At 46.6% G+C, this 20,457-nt stretch overlaps 1 protein-coding gene and 1 pseudogene across 1 annotated transcript in view; one reads left to right on the top strand and one right to left on the bottom strand.

The window, feature by feature from the left end:
• Window positions 1-6,542: 6,542 nt before the first annotated feature.
• The window catches only part of LOC126471113 (protein suppressor 2 of zeste-like), an 84,030-nt gene continuing 70,115 nt past the window's right edge, over window positions 6,543-20,457 (bottom strand). The window contains exons 4-9 of the mRNA XM_050099194.1: window positions 17,319-17,373; window positions 14,119-14,310; window positions 8,958-9,752; window positions 8,355-8,804; window positions 7,160-8,261; window positions 6,543-7,105 (exon numbers count right to left, since the gene is read on the bottom strand). Coding sequence (XP_049955151.1) covers window positions 6,543-7,105; window positions 7,160-8,261; window positions 8,355-8,804; window positions 8,958-9,752; window positions 14,119-14,310; window positions 17,319-17,373 — 3,157 coding nt within the window. The remainder of the gene's footprint in view (window positions 7,106-7,159; window positions 8,262-8,354; window positions 8,805-8,957; window positions 9,753-14,118; window positions 14,311-17,318; window positions 17,374-20,457) is intronic.
• Window positions 16,393-16,510, top strand: LOC126471767 (5S ribosomal RNA; annotated as a pseudogene).

Raw genomic sequence — 20,457 nt, 5'->3', positions numbered from 1 at the left:
TTTGTATGCATGCTTCAGATTCTTTTCCAAATATTTACAACGACAAAGATTTTATCGATGATGCAAAGGCAGTTAGATGCTCTGTAGCACATAATACATGATGTCACCGATGCTACATAGCTGTTTCTTCTGTAAAGGACAGATAATTAGTGGACACGCGCGCGCGCTCACCTGTGTGTGTGTGTGTGTGTGTGTGTGTGTGTGTGTGTGCGCATGTGATGATAACAGTTTCTTTATTGATGAACTCCACTGTTTGTGGTGAGACGTTGTCCCGTTCTCTACCACTTTGCTTCAGAGGATTGCTTATTCTCTGAAAAATGAATTACGGAAAACACGAAGTCCATGGTCAGTTGAATGGTGTTTTTTTGCTGTTTTCTGCTCAGTTCAGCGAGGCATTAGGGATATTGAATCAATAACATAACAACCAAATGCAAGAATTTCTAATATATATTCTTAATCTACAAATACATCGAACAATTTTTTTGACATGCATTTAAACGTAATAACAAAGTGGTTCTTTTTTTTTTTTTTTTTTTTTTTTTGAAAAATCACATCGAAACAACAGTAAAGCACAGTGAAGCACATCTAATTTCTTAAATAAAACGTCAAGCCTGAATAATATTATAACTTTCAGCACCCTGTAAGATGTATTTAGGTGATGCACATCACCGGGAGTCTCTTTATCAACAGAAAACGTAGCTAAGGAAAGGAACAATGAAAGAATGTGGAACTCTGCGTTTAGCAAGCAGTGAGCACAAAGACAGACACCTTCTTAACGGTACACAGATACATCTCTTGACTAGCTAATACTCCTGTTTGTGAACTGAGTGCCGTGTACATTTTCTCCAAATGTGAACTTGAACAAACCGTAACATACACAAATAAACAGATGTAACCATTACAGAATAATTAAATGTTCTCAGCAATACTAACAAATTCAACATTACTCCCAATAAGAATAGAAGTTTAAAGGCAACAACATAACAGTTACAGAAATTCTCGAATGAATACAAGGAGTTGAGAGAAACTGATTGACAGTAACCTATAAATTCATTACTGAAGGTACAAAAACAAGAAAAAAATCTTATAATATGCACTGAACAAAGACCTTCAATTAACTAACGTACTTAGGTTCAACAACGACAACGAAAGAAAATCTATAGACTGTGTTATTAAATGCTTTTACACATTAAAGTATTACTCTATAACAAGCATCGCTGCCTCACTATATTCGCAATCTTCTTAAAGTGGTATTCCGAGTAGCAATTTTGTATGCTATTCTCCTTATAAGAATGATATCTGTCATGACTAGAAGAACTACTGGAAGACAGGGTCCCTGCCTCAGGCTTTGGACATAAATGTTTAGTGCAGTCCTCAAGTACGCACGTCGCAATTTCGTTTGCAACACAGAAGTTTCCACTCAAATGAAAAATCCGCACATAAGCGCTCTTAACAACCAAGTCAATCTGTAATCGGACACAGCAGTATGCTACATCACTTAATTAAAATTCCTTTACATATGATACACTGTAGTGCAGTCTGCTTCTTTTGTACCTCTGTCGATACCAAAGGAATTCCTTGCGGTGTTGTCTGGACATTCACTCTAGTAATAGCTATCAGGTTAATGGAAAACGATACTAACAGACCGATAAGTTTCTGCGACCGTATGTACCCAAAAAGCTCTCGGTACTAGGAACAGTAGAACCACCTTTTAGTGTGATGCGATCACATTTTACTCGCCTTCTACTAATCGTATGAATGTTTGGAGTTCCTGTAACTGGCCAGAAGTATCACAGGCAGGTGACTTTGCACTACGACACGTTTTCGTCCTAGCTAGAAATAATGTCAACTGAATCTTGGTGCGAAAAGCACTCGTGCAGGGAACCACATTTATGGAAGGATTTTTTTTTGCAGAAGTCCAGACATTCTGCATACTAAGTTTTACGATAATTCGCACAACGGAAACTTCATTTATTTTAGAATTACCGCATACACCACCGCATAAAATCTTTGCACTATTTGGTGTTGGAAATTTTCAGCAATGAGGAACACATGGAAAAATACTGAACATGACATGGAAGGAAAGGACCAGTATTTCGGAACGTCACTGGCCACTTGACAGCCATCTGTTGGGAGCACATTACACATTTCTCATCGTATGTGTTGAACTATGCCACGTTCGCCATTTGACTCATTCCGGCGCATTAATTACATTAGGGAAAGAAAAAACCACATTTTTAAAGAAAAATAAATAAGGGAAAGGGCAATGGTAACCACGTACATTATAGATGACGCATATCGTCGACAAGCACATAAATGAGATTGAAATAGTTGCCGAGCTTTCGAACAATGCCCTTTTCACACCTAATTAACAAAACTGCACATATACACGGACGGCTATATCGTCTACAATGTCGCATCATCACAAATTGTCATCTGTGTAGATGTATGTATGTATGTATGTATGTGTGTGTGTGTGTGTGTGTGTGTGTGTGTGTGTTCGCTAGCTCTGTAGAAGGGCATACTCAGAAATCTCAGCAACGATTTCTGTGTTGTTTATGTGTCTGTTGACGGCTTAACGCCTAGCTAAATGTTGATTTGTTACCCTCTTTCTTCCATTAGTTGTGTTATATCCAGGACTTCCCAGTATCGTATCAAAAAAAGATAAACAATGCTTCCTCGAATACAACACTATTACGAACCAGACTGACCACTGTGACTACAACATTTCGGAATACTTGAAGGAAGTTTTGTAAGGAATCCTCCAACGAAATAAAGCTTCCTGGGAGACAAAACCAGGAGTCGAACCCGAGACCTGCCTTCTAGACAGGCTATAAGACCACCACCTTATTACCGAACACCTCGGAAGAGGCTCGCTGCAGCGGAATGTACGCCAACTGGGGTTTGAATGCGGAAGACAGATTTAATGGCCGGATGAACGCTAGCTGAGGCTTCTGCTGAATCAATTGATACAGCGACACCTGCGAGGTGTACCAAAAGTGGAGTTGAGTCACCAATCAGTTTTCATTTCTTAGGGGAGTTAAAAAAACTCTGCAGTCTCCGCCAGATAACGAGTGAAGTAAGACTGAAGACGCTTGCTAGAGCATCTTTCCACAACGAGATACCAGCCAACTCCACGCATACAAGCGTCACCGCAGGCAGAAGCAGTGGTAGGTAGCTACTTTGGAGTCGAATGGGGAAATGCGATGTCGCCGCGCGGCCTTCGGCTCCAGCCTTCCGCGCATTCCAGATTCCAGTAGCTCATTGCGTCCCCTCTCCACATATCTGCACGCGTCCCTCACTTTCCGAGACTCTGCACTTCTCGTACGCGCATCACCTCTGCTGTTTCAAAATTCGAAGAGGCACCAGCTGTTAGTCCCGTTGTGTTCGTCACTGACTTCGTTATACCTTCTGCGTAGCAGTACTACATACAAACTTGTACCGAACGATGCAGGGTGTCTCACCTTAACTCTGGCATCTACGAGAACTACGTTAATTTTGATGTGACAAGAAAAAGGTTCAGACAAATGTTGTTTGGTTCGAAAAATCTCAGCTGCTTAGGCTTCTGGAACCTTACTTGAATGACGTATTCCAGAAAATACAATGGTCACGTACCATTTTTTTAAATGGCACACGGTATTTTTTGCACCACAATTGCAGATCTGTACGAGACAAGTTCCACATTTTTTTCCGTATTAAAATTGCGTACATTGTTGACCCCTCCCCCGAAAAAGCTATGAAGAATTGTGGTGATTAAATTCAGTGACAACTCGTTTTTATATCTGACAAGAAATTTCGGAGTAAAAATACAATGAATATAGGGTTTTTTGAGCTGTTGTTGCAGATAGTTTGATGGAGCGCCGTCCGTAAATTCATTTAACCCTGCATGGAAACCAGCGACATCGAGGCATGCGGTACGTGAAGTTTTCGCTACTCTCCTATGGAGTAGTTCACTTCCATGCGGCGCTCTTTTCAGACAGACAAAGCAACAGTACAGAAATCAAGATATTCGTCGTGTTTTTACTCCATAGTTTCTTGCGACATCTACATGCGATTTATGTCACTGAATGTGTGTCACAGATCAGCTTCTCTGCCACAAGAAATACCATAGTGTCATTTGGAAGAATGTCAATGAACGGCGTAGAATATTTCATTCAAGTGATTTTCGGTAGCATGGGCAGATCTGTTTAGGGAAATAAACAACCTTGGCCTGAACCATTCTTTCGTCACATAAAAATTAACAGGTTTCTTGTACGTGCCAGAGACAGGTGGGACAACCTGCAAATGCCACAGATCATAAATCGCACAAACCAACATACATGGGCCATTAACATCGTTAAGAGTCCCTACATACTTCACACATTGGTCAACCTCCAAATCAGAATTGTGTGTGAAACTACGGATCCCTCTTAAGTTCGTAAGATTACAGTTCGTATCTTCCCATCTCTTTCGTCACTGAGGTCACCTATCCGCACTGTCTGCCACAATACACGTTCGCAACAAACGCTTCACCTCTGAGAGAACATCTCACACAGATCAACGAGCATGCGTTATCAGAGACTGTGGTTCATTCAAAGTTAGATTTCTCTAAATCAACTCGAAGGGCGATTCCTTCCGCCACCCTTTTCCTGCCAAGCTAAAAACCGAAAGGTTGCTGGCCTATGTCCAATTCTGGTGCTGAAATAAGAAGGTACTGATTCAAGAGGAAAGTTGGTGTATATAATTTATTACCGCTACGGCAGACAGGTCATTTAGCCGTAGGTACAAAGTGCTACACGTGCGAAGCCGAGGCACATCGCTATTATTATTTGAAAGAATGTTCCATTACCATCCAGAACGAAGAATAAGTGTTCGCGCAGATCGAACAGATGTAGAACTGTAGCTGCAGCATGTGTTAAGGTCTACTGCCCTGTGGAGAAGAAAGAGGAGAAGAAAGAAAAGGAAAAGAAAGAGGAGGAGGAAGGTGACAAAGAAGAAGAGAGAGGAGGCAAAGAAGAGAACGAAGAAAAGAAAGAGGAACAAAAGAGGAGAATTGGGAGGAAAAAGAAGAAGAAGAAGGTTAAAGACTGAAGTGACATCGGCATGCAGATTGCTGGCGTAATGACCTGTAAATGACATTTTTGGTTGAACCACCAGGGATTAGCCTGAAGTGAACCAATATATCCACAGAAAACCTTTATAAGGACGGCCAAATGGAGATTTGCACCCCGCTGTTTCCTACATCACAGTGTGATATCGTTAGGTTCTCTTACTACTGATACAGCTTTCATGACCATCAGTATCTTACCGGAATCTAACAGAATAAAACAGGGATAAAACATTGACATGTTATCTATGGCTTCCCAGTGGAACTACATCAATTGGAAGTATCAGCTAAAGTACTGGGCAGGTTCAAACCATGCAGAACTTGCAACGAAGTCGACTGTAATGTCGTAACGCCACAGTTGTATACGTACATTCTCTTCTGGATGGCGGATGACGTATTCCCGATAGCTCTGCAAATTGGCGCGGCAGAGAAGTATTTAGACTCTAAACTGCTACCTACCCCTTCTGGCCAGTTACAGCAGAAACCCAACCGAAAACAAAGTTTCATTTTTTGGTAACATTTTAGTTTCCCAAAGTAAACGCACTTTGTAACGCAGTAAACATAACGAGTGACTGCGCGAAAACAAATTGGATGAAGCTTGTAAGCCGATAAAAATTTATCTGGTTAGTGTCTTTCCCACTTTTCTTAGTATAAGAAAAACTTCGTATCACAGTGATCTCGTTTCAGGCAGAAGCTCGATGTTGATAGACATTAAGAGGTAATGAGACGGCAAGTTTTTGTTGGCGGGAAATTGTGGATTCTGAAAGTAAAATTGCTCAGGTTTATAAAAAATCGAGATGTTTTCCAATTTGCCGTCTCGTTCTTTTCAGCTTCAGAATCCGCAGGCAACTCGACAGGCACTTTTTCGTCAAACTCGATACTGCTTAAGAATTTTTCTAAGATACATATTTAAGTTACGAGACTGTCTCAAAATTTGGCCCTGCGTTGGGAACGAAGCTGCCGAGTAGGTATAATGACGCAAGTTACACGCACGCATTTCTTCCAATAAGGAACATTTAACAGAGGACGAAACTAACACGAAGGGTTTCCCTAACTGGGGAATTAACATAGCACAAAGGAAGAGGAAAAATTAACCGCTTCGACGAGAAATTCGTTAACGTCTCTGACGTGCTGTCGAGACAATAATGTTCATTTTGCAGCACTGTCACGTGTTTCTCTCACGATAGACGAACGATTATACTAGTTTAGTTTTCCCTCGCGCATTACGAGCATTCGACACTTAAATATTCCCCGTTTATGTCGGTTCTACGCACGTTCAAATTTAATACGCGGACGTTGCGTAACTGTTCACAGTTTACAATACACTAACAGCGTGTTCGTTTCTTCCGAGCACAATTCGGATTGTTCGCTCGTCTTAAACGTCGAAAACGACACAACACACGAGTTTCAGTATACGGTCGACACTGCATCACAGTGGCAGTAGTAAGGAAGCAGCTCACTTGCTGACGTTGGCCTCGACGGCGCGAATGGTGAGCCCGGCGGCCACCTTCTCGATGTTGCGCGTCATGTTCTCCATCTTGCGGATGTTGGAGACGGACGACTGGGCGGTGGTGGTGGCGGTGGCGGCGGCGGCGGCGGCGGCGGCGGCCTGCGCGGCAGACGCCTTGGACGTGGCGTAGCCCTGGTAGATGGGCGGCGCCTTGGCCTGCATGCGGTGCTGCGGCTGCTGGCGGAACATCAGCGCCGACGGGTTGGGGATGTGGCGCACCGTCTGGTTCGGGCCGGGTTTGCGGCTGGCGTAGCCGCCCCCGGGCGGCCCCGCCCCCGCCGCGCCGCGACCGCGGCACGAGAACACGTCGTTGAGCTGTGGGGTGCCCGCCGGCTTCGACGGCGGAACGGGGATGCGGATCGGAGAGCCCGGGCCTCCCGCCGCGGCCAGCGAGTAGGCGGAGGGCGCGCCGGAGCCGGCGCCGGAAGCGTACTGACCGGTCGGGGACGGCCGCGAGAACGCTCCGGACTTGGCCGGACCTTTGGCCTGCGACGTCGCCGCCGCCGCGGCTGCCGCTGCCGCCGCCTTCTGTTGTTGTTGCTGCTGCTGCTTGGACGGCGCACGCGCGCCGCCCTTGCCTTGTGACGACATCATGTTGCGGATGAGCACCGCCGCCTCGGACAGCGTCTTGAGGTTGCTCATATTGGACGTCGGCGTCGATCCGGACGGCGCGCCGCCACCACCTCCGCCGGGCCCCGCAAGCGTCCCGAGCAGCGCGGAGGAGAGCGCACCGTCCGAGGGCGCGTTGGGAGAGTTGCTCCCGTTGCGACCGGGTACCGTCGACGAGATGAGGTTGGCGTTGCCGGCCATAACGAGCCCCGGGTGCAGGCTGGACAGCTGGCGGTGGACGAGCGTCTGCGCGATGGACAGGATACTCTGCTGCGCGGGCGCCGTGGGGCTCTTGGTGGAGGGCGGCGAGCTGAGGTCCATGCCGGGCGACGTGGGCGACGCGCCGTCCCGCGCCCGAGACGACTTTCCCGACAGGTCGAGCGCGCCGATGTCGTCGTGCCGGATCGCCTGCTCGTCGTCCGGCTTGCTGCTGTCCGCCTTGGGCGCCGCCGCAGTCCTCGCCGGCGGCGCGCTCTTGTTCGCGGCGTTCGACGGCGGCTTCGGAGTGATCGTCAGACCCGTCAGGGGCCGCACGCCCGTCGCCGAGGGCTTCTTAATCCTCACGAGCGGTATCGTCGCCGGCAGAGGTCTCGGCGTTCTCGCACTCGGACCCTCACCCCCACCCGCCTTTTTACCGAACTCCGACTCGCTCGTAGTGGACGGAGTTTGCTTGGACGAAGTAGACGACTTGGCAGCGGTCTTGTTCTGTCCTCCGCTGCCCGACTGTCCGGGGCCGGGCGCGTTGACCAGCATAATCTCGAGGGCGGGCCTCTTACTTTCCGACGCACTGTTCGTCTTGTGGTCGAGCTTGCGCTTCTCGCCAGCAGTCACCTTGCTTACGGTGATGGAGGACGGCGGAAGCATCACGTTCGTCTTCTTCGCCCCGTTTCCTCCCTCGGGCGTATCGGGAGACTTGGGAGTATAGCACAGACTCTTGTTCGTCCTGTGCGACCTGACCTGTGGAACGCGCTCCTTGGGAGCTACCGCCCAATCCCCGTCGGCGTTAGCCGCGTCACCACTACTTCCCACGCCCGCTCCGTTCTGGTCCTGCTGCTCCTGGTGTTTGTTATGGTGGTGGTGTTTGGAGTGGTGGTGAGGGTGGTGCTTGTGGTGCCCCGAATTCGAGGAAGACGGAAGGTTAGATATCACCGGACTCGTGGGGGAATTCAGCTTCACTTTCAGCTTCATGGCGTCCTTATCGTACTGCAAAATCGTCGGCGTCGACGTGATTTCGCTCTTGTGTACCCTCCTCTTCTTAGCACCTTCTTCGCCGCGCGCGTGGTGTTTAGACTTGTGCTTACTCCTCTTGCGCCCACCGCCGTGCTCCTCTCTCGTTTTCGCCTTCGACTTGCCGAGACCCTTGCCCCTCTTCTCTCTCGGCAACACGGGCTGCTCCTCCTCCTCCGCGGGCTTCTCCGGAACGGGTTCCGGCTCTTTGGGTTTCTCGGGCAGAGGCTCGGCAGCCACTTCTTCGTCCTCGCCTTCAGAAGACGATATTCGCAAGGTAAACTCGTCCTCGTCCTCCTCTTCGTTGAAGTCGTCCGCTATAGATTCTAGGTCGAACGAGGTGACAGGCAGGACGATGGGGTTGGGCGCAAGCTGCAAAGTTAGTGGTGGCTGTAGCTGTGGTGCTGGTGGTGGTGGTGGTGGTGGTGGTGGTGGTGGCGGCGGCGGCGGAGGTGGCGGTGGCGCCAGTGGCTGGGGTGGAGGTGGCGGCGGTGGCGGCAACTCGGGCTCTCTCTGCGGACTGGCCGGCTTGCGCTCGGCCTCCCCTTCTTCAGTCTTGTGGTTTGCGCTCGCAACGCAGTCAGTCAGCGGCGCTACCGCCGCGCAGTCCTTCGCCTCGTCGCTCTTCTCTTGCGTCGTCTCTGTCGCCGGGGTCGCGGGTTGCGGCTGCTGGCCCTGCGCCGGCACGTCAGCCGCTGACGCCGCCTTTTCCGGCTGCTGCTGCGGCCCCAGCGCCTCTGCCAATGGAGTCGCGGGTTCGGACTCCTGCTGCTGCTGCGCCAATGTCGGTGACGTGCTCTCGACGCAGGGCGCAGCTTCCGGGACGGCCGTCTGCACGTCAGTCAGTGAAGCAGGCGGCAAGTTTTCGATACGTGCTCCAGGGTCCGTTGCAGGCGTTTCCGCCGGCTGCGGGTCCACCTTGTCATCCGTCTGGGGCGCCAGCTCTTCTGGCGAGGGCTCCGGCTGGAAGGACGCGGCCGCTTCGGCCCCCGCCTCCTCCGTCCCCGAAGACGGTGGCGCTTGCAGTGCCGCCTCCACCACCACCTCCGCCGCAGCGGCTGCGTCCGCGTCCCCAGGGGGCGGCTGCTCCCCCTCGCCGTCAGCGGCGGGGGTGGGGGTGGGGCTGGCAGTGGCCGCCCCCGCCCGGACCTCCGCCCCCTCCGCCGCGGCGGCGCCGCCGGCCGCTTCCGTAGCGGCGTCACACTCGGCCTTCTCCTCTTCCTCCACTTCTGCCTCCGAGGCGGCAGCGGACGAGGACACCGCCGCGGACTCGGGAGGCTGCCGCCTGTATATGCGGTACGTCACCTGCATCCGCGACGACTGCAACATAACAACAATGCGCTTTACTAACGCAGCACTCGTACCGTATTAGCTACGTGTGTACAGTGTCAAGAGAAATGAAGAAGGAAGGAAAATTAGAGTGTGAAGTGCCGTCGAAAGTGCGGTCATTAAGAGTCCGAGAACAAGCTCGAGTTACGAAAGATGGAGAAGGAAATTGGTCGCCCCCTTTTGAAAGAACCATCTCGGCATTTTCCTGTAGCGATTTAGGGAAATCAAAGAAAACCTATGTCTAGGTGGCCGGAAGGAGATTTGGACTGTCGTCCTCCCGAATGCTAGTCCGGTTGTGGTGTTCGTGCCACATCACTGCCCACGTGTATTACATTTTATTGCTATGTCTTAATGCGCAGTACAGAACAATTCTTTTAAGGGAGGCTAGCGAGTAGGTAGGATCAAAACACAGACTCATCGAACGACGCGCCAGATGGTCACGTGGGCTGAGAACGGCCGGGTGAGCAAGAGCCGTATCGTACTGGATGACAGAGAGACAATGTGTGGATTCACCTACCACGCTGGGCGCCAAGAAGCGAAGCTTTCATTCTGTACGTTCACTGTTTAAATATTAAGACACGGCTCCTACCGTGCTGATGACATTACTTGCAGTAAGAACTTGTTAATAATAATTTCATTATCACTCAGTTCATGAGGAAAAATTAATTACAAATTTTAGTTACTGTCAGTGCTTATTGATGGGAAGGATGGAGCGGTCACGAGTGCATCGTGAAAGGGCAGGCGCCAAACTGTTAAGATAACCCACTAGTCAGTCTATGATTGGTTTTCGAGGTGGCAACACGTGAACTAGTGTGTGAAGCGCATAAAGACGGAATTAATTGTTCAATTTGCCTAGGAAAACATATTTGTGCAATCTCATGTAGATCCTAAGTTCGTATGAAGTATGTTATTGTGACCTTTACTTCTGTAAGTACAAATAAAAATCCAGTTACACCCAAATTTCAGTTTTCAATTTTAATTGCTCTGAATTCTTTCTCATTTGTCATTTCGTTATGCAGTGTTTACTGCACGCACGTTAGAGCCTGCGGCCAACAGAGAAGAAACCTAGTGGGACGAAAGCCTCAAGTTATGCTAGGGATTAGTGGGCCCAGACATTATTTACTAGAATCCAACGTGTTTGTTAATCCTGGAACATTTTTTTCCGTGAGAAGTGTTATCTTCAGGAACCCATTGTCTACTATCCGATGGGTGACCATTTGCATGTTTAGGGAATTATACTGGATGTACCCTAGTGAATACTTCGCACAGTGTGCTAACCACTGCGCCACCTCGCTCGTTAAGAGAGACACGCATCGGGTTACACAAAGATAATTTAAAAAATCGGGTTACACAAAGATAATTAAAAAAAAACCTTGTTCATAGGGTAGCAGAAACGTACAAGAAAAATAATACAGTGAAATGATGTTGGCGGATTAGTTTTCCTTGACTGTGTTATAATAATAGATATAGGCGGTGTTTCAAAAATAGAGGGCATAGTTTCAGGTATGGATTCACCGTAATTCGGGTCCGTGGGGTACATTTTTCGTGAAAATTTTAGGATAGAATCATACCATGTGTTTCGCATCAGTACGTAATTCAGCTGTCAATCTCCTTAATACAATGGTTGCACAAGAGTAGGATAACAGTTACAGAACAGATCATTCACGAATGTCGACTGTTGCTATCCGCTGTACACCCGATGGGTCAGCTACATAATCGCTTTGCGCCGAGCTTTCCACTGACTTGTGTTTTCTATTAGTCCACGCGTATTTACGAGTCGACACCTTTCATCGTTTTGTAATTTTCAGTTTAATACCGATTTTTACTTATATTACAGCGAATACTTTTGTTGTCTCAATTTGGGTGCTAGCTCTTTACAACGGCCCCTGATCCAATGTCCTAGCTAAACGCGTTTCAACGCTACACCAGCTTATAAATTTCCACAAAGCTAATTCACGATTATCACGCGGATGCACCTACACTGATACGTTGACATCACAGGCAAAACAAATTCTTCGCGACAAACACGTACAGACATGATGAATCCGTCGTGAGTTCAACCATTGTTTACGTATTATTTGTCTCCTAGTTACTAGCGATGCAAATCTGACGGTATTTTACCACACAAGAAAGTTTGACCAACGAGCGAATGTATTGGAAACTACTTGACGCAGCTGGAAGCCCGATAGAATTTTCTCAGTATATATTGCCGTGAAACCACGCATTTGTATAGAGCGGACAGACGTTTCACGTCAAAAGCTCAGAACGATATGTGTCCGAAAATGCTCGGTTTTCAAGTTATGGACTTCAAAACGGCGGTCTTCACCAGAACGTTTTTCTTCTTTTAGGCAGTTGCCGTGACAGAGAATATTAACAGGACAGTTAACTCCGAGGAGAAATCATGTTGTGGTTGGCATCTGACATGTACTCAAATCAGGAGCTGCAGAGGTGCACATCATGTAGATCAGGCGGACGCGTCGGTTCGTCATTTCTGCCAGGAGAGGTACCCACGGCAAATATGTCCAAGATCGGAAGACATCTGAACTTCTCAATCCCCGTCTCTGTACTCACGGAAAGTTTTACCTCCTAGTTTTAGGAACGGACGACCAAGCTCTACTACTCCAGATATAGAGGAGGACTTCTGGATTCTGTGGAGGCGACTCCTACCAGCACACGAAGGTTAGGGTTGCAAGTGAATGTTCAGCATACGACTCTCTGGATCCTGTTCCGAGAACAATAGTTGTAGCCTCACCATTTGCAACATGTACAGGCCCCTGTAACCTCCTTTAACTTAGGACTGTGTTCGCAGGGCCACCACACATCGATGTGAGGACTGTATTCAAACAGAAGGTGGACATTTTGAACATCTACTGTGAAGGCAATTACCTGCGCGGCGAAAAACAGTCCGGCACATACCATTGATCTGAAGGCCATAACTCGCAATTATTTACGGACACATGTTGTAATGAAATTTTTTTACTGTATACATATTGGGGATTCATGCCTGAAACTACGGCATTCATTTTTAAACACCCTGTATGTAATTACCGCAACCAGCCACAATGCTTAAGATTACTGAGCTTATGGCAATTAATTAGCTACGTTTTTCGAGTCACCAGTGCTCATAAGCAGGGAATGATTAAATAATTTGTATGTCTTAATATATGGTGATGTGCACTAGCGGCTCAAAACTCGCCGCTAATAAATTACTGCCAAAAGATTAATAAACTTAAAACGTTGTGACTGGTTGCGGACAGGGGAAACTCGTTTCTCCGGACAAGGTGGGACCGTGAGTAATCTGAATTCTCGAAAATCCGGATAGTCCAAAAACTCAGAAAAAATAGAATGACGTGAATTAAATTCCATAAAAACACGCGTTATTTTTGTGTGTGTACACGTTAACACACAAATTGTACATTTGAGCAGGTACTGAAAAAAGGACACACAGCGAGCTTTATACACTAAAATAATTATTAAGATCCTTCTGAGCCAGATTCGCTTTTCGTTTTGTGCAGCCCGATCACGCAGTCGTTTCACAAGCCCCAGTCCATAATGTATACACATCTGGCTTTAACATCGTCATCTAATCCGTATCACTATCGTCAGTGTCTGCAGACGAACAAATGGCGATAATTCTGTCATCAGAAATTGTAACAAGCTTCACTGTCATTTGCGTCATTAATATGTGTGCCTGTGCATCCTGTGTCTACGTACACTACATCAGTTCTAGAGTATCAATTAATGCAGACAGTTACTGCACAAAAAATTTCTTCAAATTAAAAAAAAAAAAAAAGGTTGCGGATATCCAGACTGATGGTGGCCAAATAGAACAGACGAGTTTCTATTGTCCTACAATTTCAGGGTAGGCTGAACCTACCGATACCAGAAGCTGGCTTTGACCCGCGACGTAATGATGTGGCATGTGATGCCATGCAGGTGTCAGTTCCCTCTAGCACTACTTCAGACATTAGTGGAGTCCATGCCACGTCGTGCTGCGGCACTTCTGCGTGCTCGCGGGGGCCCTAAACGATATTAGGCAAGTGTACCAGTTTACTGGGATCTTCAGTGTATAACAAGTGAATTCTTACTACTTAGATATCTGAAGCAGTGTTAATAGTGTGCTTATTGAATCGTATTATTGTCTCTGGCCTCCTGAGCGATTTCGTCCGCAAGCTAAACATATCTGTACTTACTTTACGGAACATTAACTTTATAAACTTATAAACTTTATATAGGCAAACGCAAGAGAGAGTACGTTGAGATACTGGCGTCGTCGGATAACCGAATGCTCCGTCAGTGAGCCACTAACCACTGTCGTGGCATTAGAAGCTGTAGAAGGCAGCGGCCACGTACTCACCCGTTGGCAGGAAAAGGTGTATGCGATGTCCATGAGTGTGAACGTGTCTGGCAGACACTCGCCCCTGTAGATGACGTCTACTCGGTGCTCGTCCGTGACGCCGAACTTGGAGCGCACCAGGTGCTTCAGCTGGCGGATGCTGACGGCTGCAGGGCAGCGCAGGTACCACGGGTGCACACCCGCCGCCTCCTCCTGCACAGACAGGCACGTGTGGAGAGACAGTGAGACGGCAGGTGATCACTTGCTAATGGCATTCTGTCTGCAGCGTGTCAAATGTGATCAAACACATACCCAACTCTTTTATTTGCCCCCCCCCCCCCCCCCGTAAACGTCCAATCGTATCTTGTTTTGTGTTTGTATACTTGTCCCAGACGACTCCATTCGCCCATGAATGCTTGAGAGGTATAAAATGGTTCAAATGGCTCTGAGCACTTTCGGCTTTACATCTGAGGTCGTCAGTCCCCTAGAACTTAGAATTACTTAAACCTAACTAACCGGCCGTGCGGTTCTAGGTGCTTCAGTCTGGAACCGCGTGACCGCTACGGTCGCAGGTTCGAATCCTGCCTCGGGCATGGATGTGTGTGATGTCCTTAGGTTAGTTAGGTTTAAGTGGTTCTAAGTTCTAGGGGACTGATGACCACAGATGTTACGTCCCATAGAGCTCAGAGCTATTTGAACTTAACTAACCTAAGGACATCATACAAATCCATGCCCGAGGCAGGATTCGAACCTGCGACCGTAGCAGTCGCGCGGTTCCGGACAGAAGCGCCCAAACCGCTCGGCCACAGCGGCCGGCTTGAGAGGTATGCGTGGAATATTCGACTGCTTGACTTTGCAAGATATTCTTATCCTCTGTTAGGGCAGATGTTTTCTTCATAGGTTTTTTAGTCACTGACGTCCTCAGTACCCCTCCTTCCATATTACATACCAGTTATCGTTCCGTATGTACAGTACAAGTTCTGATACGTGCATCATTTGACTACGCACCTACACAGAACTTTAAATCTTTCTCCATCTCACTCTAACTGCCCAGTAACCTGCTCTGAACGAAAAACAAGTCGCATTCAAGAGGATGTCATTGGCTTGGCTCCCGTAATATACCTCATCTGTCTTGGTGCTGTCCAACAGCGAGCGGCTAGTCCTCACAGTTTCCTTTCCTTTTCTTACCGTATACTCTGCCAACTTTACACATAATTTCATACTCTTGGTCGAAAAATTACCTTCCGTTCCAAATTTGATTCTTTCTGTACTGCTTCCATGCTTACACTTGCTAGCTTATCATTATTCCCACTTGACGGTAATGATTAATTATTATTATTTTATAGCTCATGCTCTATGCACATTACAATTGTAACAGTAAACAGGATCTCTAAGGAGTCTAGGCTTGATGTTAGAGGCGAACTAAAGTCTTTGAACTTGCAAGGTACAATAAAAAGAAGAAAATATATCGAGGTGGTACTCATTTTGGATGCTAACTTTATTGTAGGCTGTGTAAAAGTTTGGGCATATTTTGATATGCTCTTCGATTTTTAGCTGGTGAAAAAATGGAACAAATAATTTGCATTAAGTTTATTTTTTTAATGTAACTATGTGCAGTACCGCACTGGATATGCTGGTTGCTGCACGGTGAATTTTCTGAAAATCATATCCAGACTGACCAGCGTCCCAGGCCACTGACTGTTGATTCAGCACAGAGATTAGATCGGTATCTGGCTCGTTACTTGCCTCACAAGCAACCAGATGAATCGAGCTCCCTACACAGCTAACTGAATTTAAAACTTCAGCGGAATTCTTTCTCTACCTCGTTCCTTATCCGCTTCTGCACCCCCACTACATTCGATCTACTGCTTTGATACTTCAAGTGACTTTTTACAGTATTTTTCCGCACAGCGAGTGAACGAATACCGTGATTGTATCGTGTATTATTGAGGAAGAATTGCAGAACCAGAAGTTACTTATGGTATCAAATTTGTTTCGTTATCCTTTACCAGTTTTGGGGATTTCACACCCATCTACAAAAGCTGTACACTTAGATTATTACAGAAAACAAATAGTAGATCTCACATTTGTTCTTAACACTCACATTCTTATGTTCCTTTTTGTTAGTGTGGCTATAGAAATATGACCACAATGCATCATAACACAGTTTGGCTGTATTCTACAGGTTAGGTTACAGACACTAACACTTTTTGCAATTATTTGACTACGTAGCCTGTAGTAAGTGTTTCGGATAGTTCTTCTGAAAGAAATAAACAAGGCGCTACTGTCTTATCTGCCAACGGCCTTGCCGCAGTGGTAACACCGGTTCCTGACAGATCACCGAAGTTAAGCGCTGTCGGGCTGGGCTAGCACTTGGATGGGTAACCATCCGGTCTGCCTCGCGCTGTTGGCACGCGGGGTGCACTCAACCCTTGTTACGCAAACTGAGGAGCTGCTCGACTGACAAGTAGCGGCTCCGGTCTCGTAAACTGACAGACCGCTGGGAGAGCGGTGTGCTAACCACATGCCCTCCATATCCACATCCAGCGACGCCTGAGGGCTGAGGATGACACGATGGCCGGTCGGTACCGTTGCGCCTTCCAAGGCCTGTTCGGACGGAGTTTAGTTTAGTTTTACTATCTTATCTGTCGGTCTGGCCATAAAATCTCTTTCAAAACTACTGGATAATACTACGACAAAAAAACAATAACGCTTTTTGTTGTATTTTCCGAATATTCCTAATAAATTGCGCCCACCATGATGCCCAGTCTAACGAGTGCATATTATATGCGTCCTCTTTGAATCGTTGTATTTTTTTTTTTAAAGTTCTTGCATTTAGAAACAAGGTGAAAAATAGAGTGTGACTGGGGGAGAGGAGAAGGTGGGAAGATAGCAAGAAGGAGAAGAGGGTTGAGAAGCCACTGATGCGTCGTAGAATTCCTGTGTGCCACACTAACTCAGTTGTGTATTCATACATGAGTGGAGCAGGTAAGAACTACCCTTCTCAGTCCTTTCGTCCATCCGTACAAAAATATCTGTAACCCTATTTTATTGCTACAACATCGTTATGGTTTAATTCCCTTAAGTGAGTATAGCAGAACAAAGACACTGATGAAATAAAACCATTTTGTCATCATTTACTACGCTGTGGGCCACGTAACAAAGGTGTATGGACCGGTTACCAATCCTAGAATAAATTTGAAAAGGCAATAGCAACTCACCTTTGAATGCTGCATCTCTCCACCGTTGGGCGCTTCATCGTCCGTCGGAAAGTCACTGAAACACACAAATAGTTCGTACGGTTAGAAGAAAATATTAAAAGCATTTCAGGCACCTAAACCAAAAATACTATGCAATACAGTGTCTCTCATTTTGCGTTCCAGTAGTACAAGTTCTGCGCACCCGAAATTTGCTGAGAAAAAATTCTGACAGTAAAAATTTCTGGGTGATTTGGTAGTGCCATATTCGTTTAAAGACGAATTTTCTTCATGTGTCTTTTCGCGTCCAACGGTGGTGGAAACCTGACTAAATACAATATAGTGCTTTTCCTGACGACTCGCACTTACTGTGAAACAGTACCTCATCTCCACAACACTCGTGGCACTATCCCTTTCTGTGTGTTGATGTGATACTGGTTTTCGCTTTCGACAGCGTTCAGCCACCTGTGGACTCCAGTCTACTCCAGAAGACTCCAGTAGAGGGTTTGAAGCCACTATTTTTGAATAAGATAGTTCAAATTCTTACAAATAATCACGGATTTTTAAAAGACAGTAACATGCACGTATAATTGTTTATTTCCGAGGAGAACTTGTGTACCACTCCACTGTCTGTTAACTTTGTGACAGTTCCATATAGATTTTCCCTTTCGGAAACTATAGTATAATAAGAAAATAATGTCGCAATATCACTACAGTTAAAATCAGTGTATTTGTAACGTTCGTTACCTTCTTTCATCAATAAAATAAAGGGACTGTATTTGTAGCCTGTAACCACGATATGTTGTTATGGTACGTTGTTAGTTACTATGTGCTGTGTATGTTTCACATAAATTTATTTCAGTCATCATATGTACTACAGATGCGTGGCTTGCACACCAACGCCCTTCATAATCCTTCAGTTAAGAAAGTCACCCTGCAGCATCCGCGGGGGTTGGAACACTTGCACGGAGTGACACTCGCGTGGAGCCTCGGGCTCTTGCCAGGCTAACCGGCATTTCACAGGTACAGGCCAACTAAGAACCTGCGAGCTGGCTCAAAGTCACACCACATCTGTGAGCAACCATGTACCGCTTCAGGGTGGCCCATTAAAGCGTTCCGTCGGAAATTTAATTTTAAGACTATTGTATTATTTCCATGGATGGATATCGGTGGCCGGCCGCGGTGGTCGTGCGGTTCTAGGCACTGCAGTCCGGAACCGCGGGACTGCTACGGTCGCAGGTTCGAATCCTGCCTCGGGCATGGATGTGTGTGATGTCCTTAGGTTAGTTAGGTTTAAGTAGTTCTAAGTTCTAGGGGACTGATGACCTAAGATGTTAAGTCCCGTAGTGCTCAGAGCCATTTAATATCGGTGGGATCTCGTGTAGCTCCCAGATATTTTCGCCTAATTCGATGTAACGATTTCTTCGCGCTTCTGTGTGATGTTTTCGATTTTACTAAGTCGTAACCTGGACTGACGAGGTGCCGTACTTCTTCAACGTGAACTGACAAAATTATAGCGCCTGTTTCTTTTGCCCGCTGTTTAGCGCTGACAAAACTTCATGTGGTGCTTCATCTGGAATGCTAACATGGCTACCTTCCCCTGAAACTGTAGGAGTACTTGCTCGAACACTGCAAAAATGAGACGTAACGGTGCATACCCGGATCGGCCAGCGGTCATCGCCGTAGAATCCCATCATTACTACTTGCGCCTAAGTACCATTCTATGGGTGACAGTTATTCCTACTTGATAGTTGTGATAGCAATTCTGTAAGCAGAAATACCGTTGTTATGTCCTAGATGGAAGAAAGTAGGCATTTCATCGTGGAAAAGATAGAAATTGTTGCTTAAATATTGAGTATATACGAGTGAGTGAAGCACAGGAAATTTATGGACTTCATTCGTGGTAGTTCATTACCAGAGGGAAGAATTCAACAGGTCCTCGACTTCTTAACTTGAAGCAGGTGACGTGGGAAAGTATTTATTATATATGAATTCAAGGGATGATAGATTCAATTAAAACTGCAAGTGCCTCATCTATAAAGGGCGATCAAAAAGTTTCCGTTTGAAGGCGTCGCTGCAGCGTGCATGCAACGTAGGGCGACGGATGCGGGAGTATAAGCACTGACATATAGGCAAGGGATAAGGGCGACATTCGTGTCTTTCCGACGTGCCTGTGATGTTAAAACCAAATGAGTCCAAACACAACCAATGAGCTGTTATTCTTTTCTTGGCTGCCGAAGGACAATCAGCGATAGACATCGATCAGAGCATGAAGAATGTGTATGGGGCAGCATGTCTGTCGAAAACCAATGGTGTGCCAAGTAGTGGTGCTACGTCATGGTAACGCACGTCCCCATATCGCAAATGTAACGCACAAGACACTCCAGCATCCACCCTATAGTCCTGATCTCTCTCCATGCGAAGCCGGCCGTTGTGGCCGAGCGGTTCTAAGCGCTTCAGTCTGGAACCGCGCGAGCGCTACGGTCGCAGTTTCGAATACTGCTTTGGGCATGGATTTGTGTGGTGTCCTTAGGTTAGTTAGGTTTAAGTAGGGGACTAATGACCTCAGATGTTAAGTTCCATAGGGCTCAGAGCCAATTGAACCATTTTCTCTCCATGCGAATATCACGCCCTTGGCCCCTTAAAAAAGGCCTTGATGAGTCGACGATTCATGTCGGGCGAGGACGTATAGCAGGCAGTTACGGACTCCTTCACGTAACAGGACACACTGTTTTACGAAACTAGTATTTTCATCTCGGTGCGTCGATGAGACGATTGCATAAACGTTCACCGCTATTTTACCTGACTGGTATACCGATTCTTTACTGTACGGCCTTCGAACAAAAACTTTCTGATCGCCCCTTATAATTTCTCTGTCCAATTTTCTCCAATGAACGATTCAGTCAGAAGTGGCTGTTTACTTTGGGGAAACCAAGCTATTCCGGGAACTTATCAGCGCTGTAATGTCTGTGGGTGCCGGCAGATTTTCTTTTAACGAAGCTGTTTGATCCTAATCACTTGCCGTTAGCTTACCGGGGTGACTGCACGTGCGATACAGTACCGCTCATTAATTTCAATAAACAATGATAGGTACTTATATTTCAAATATTAACACAAACAAAACTTTATTTATCCAAAACTAAAATTACATACAGTTAAACAT

The sequence above is a fragment of the Schistocerca serialis genome, chromosome 3 (assembly GCF_023864345.2).
Source record: "Schistocerca serialis cubense isolate TAMUIC-IGC-003099 chromosome 3, iqSchSeri2.2, whole genome shotgun sequence".
Classification (NCBI taxonomy): domain Eukaryota; kingdom Metazoa; phylum Arthropoda; class Insecta; order Orthoptera; family Acrididae; genus Schistocerca; species Schistocerca serialis.
Note: the sequence above shows the minus strand (reverse complement) of the source record. Positions and strands in the feature narration are given on the sequence as shown.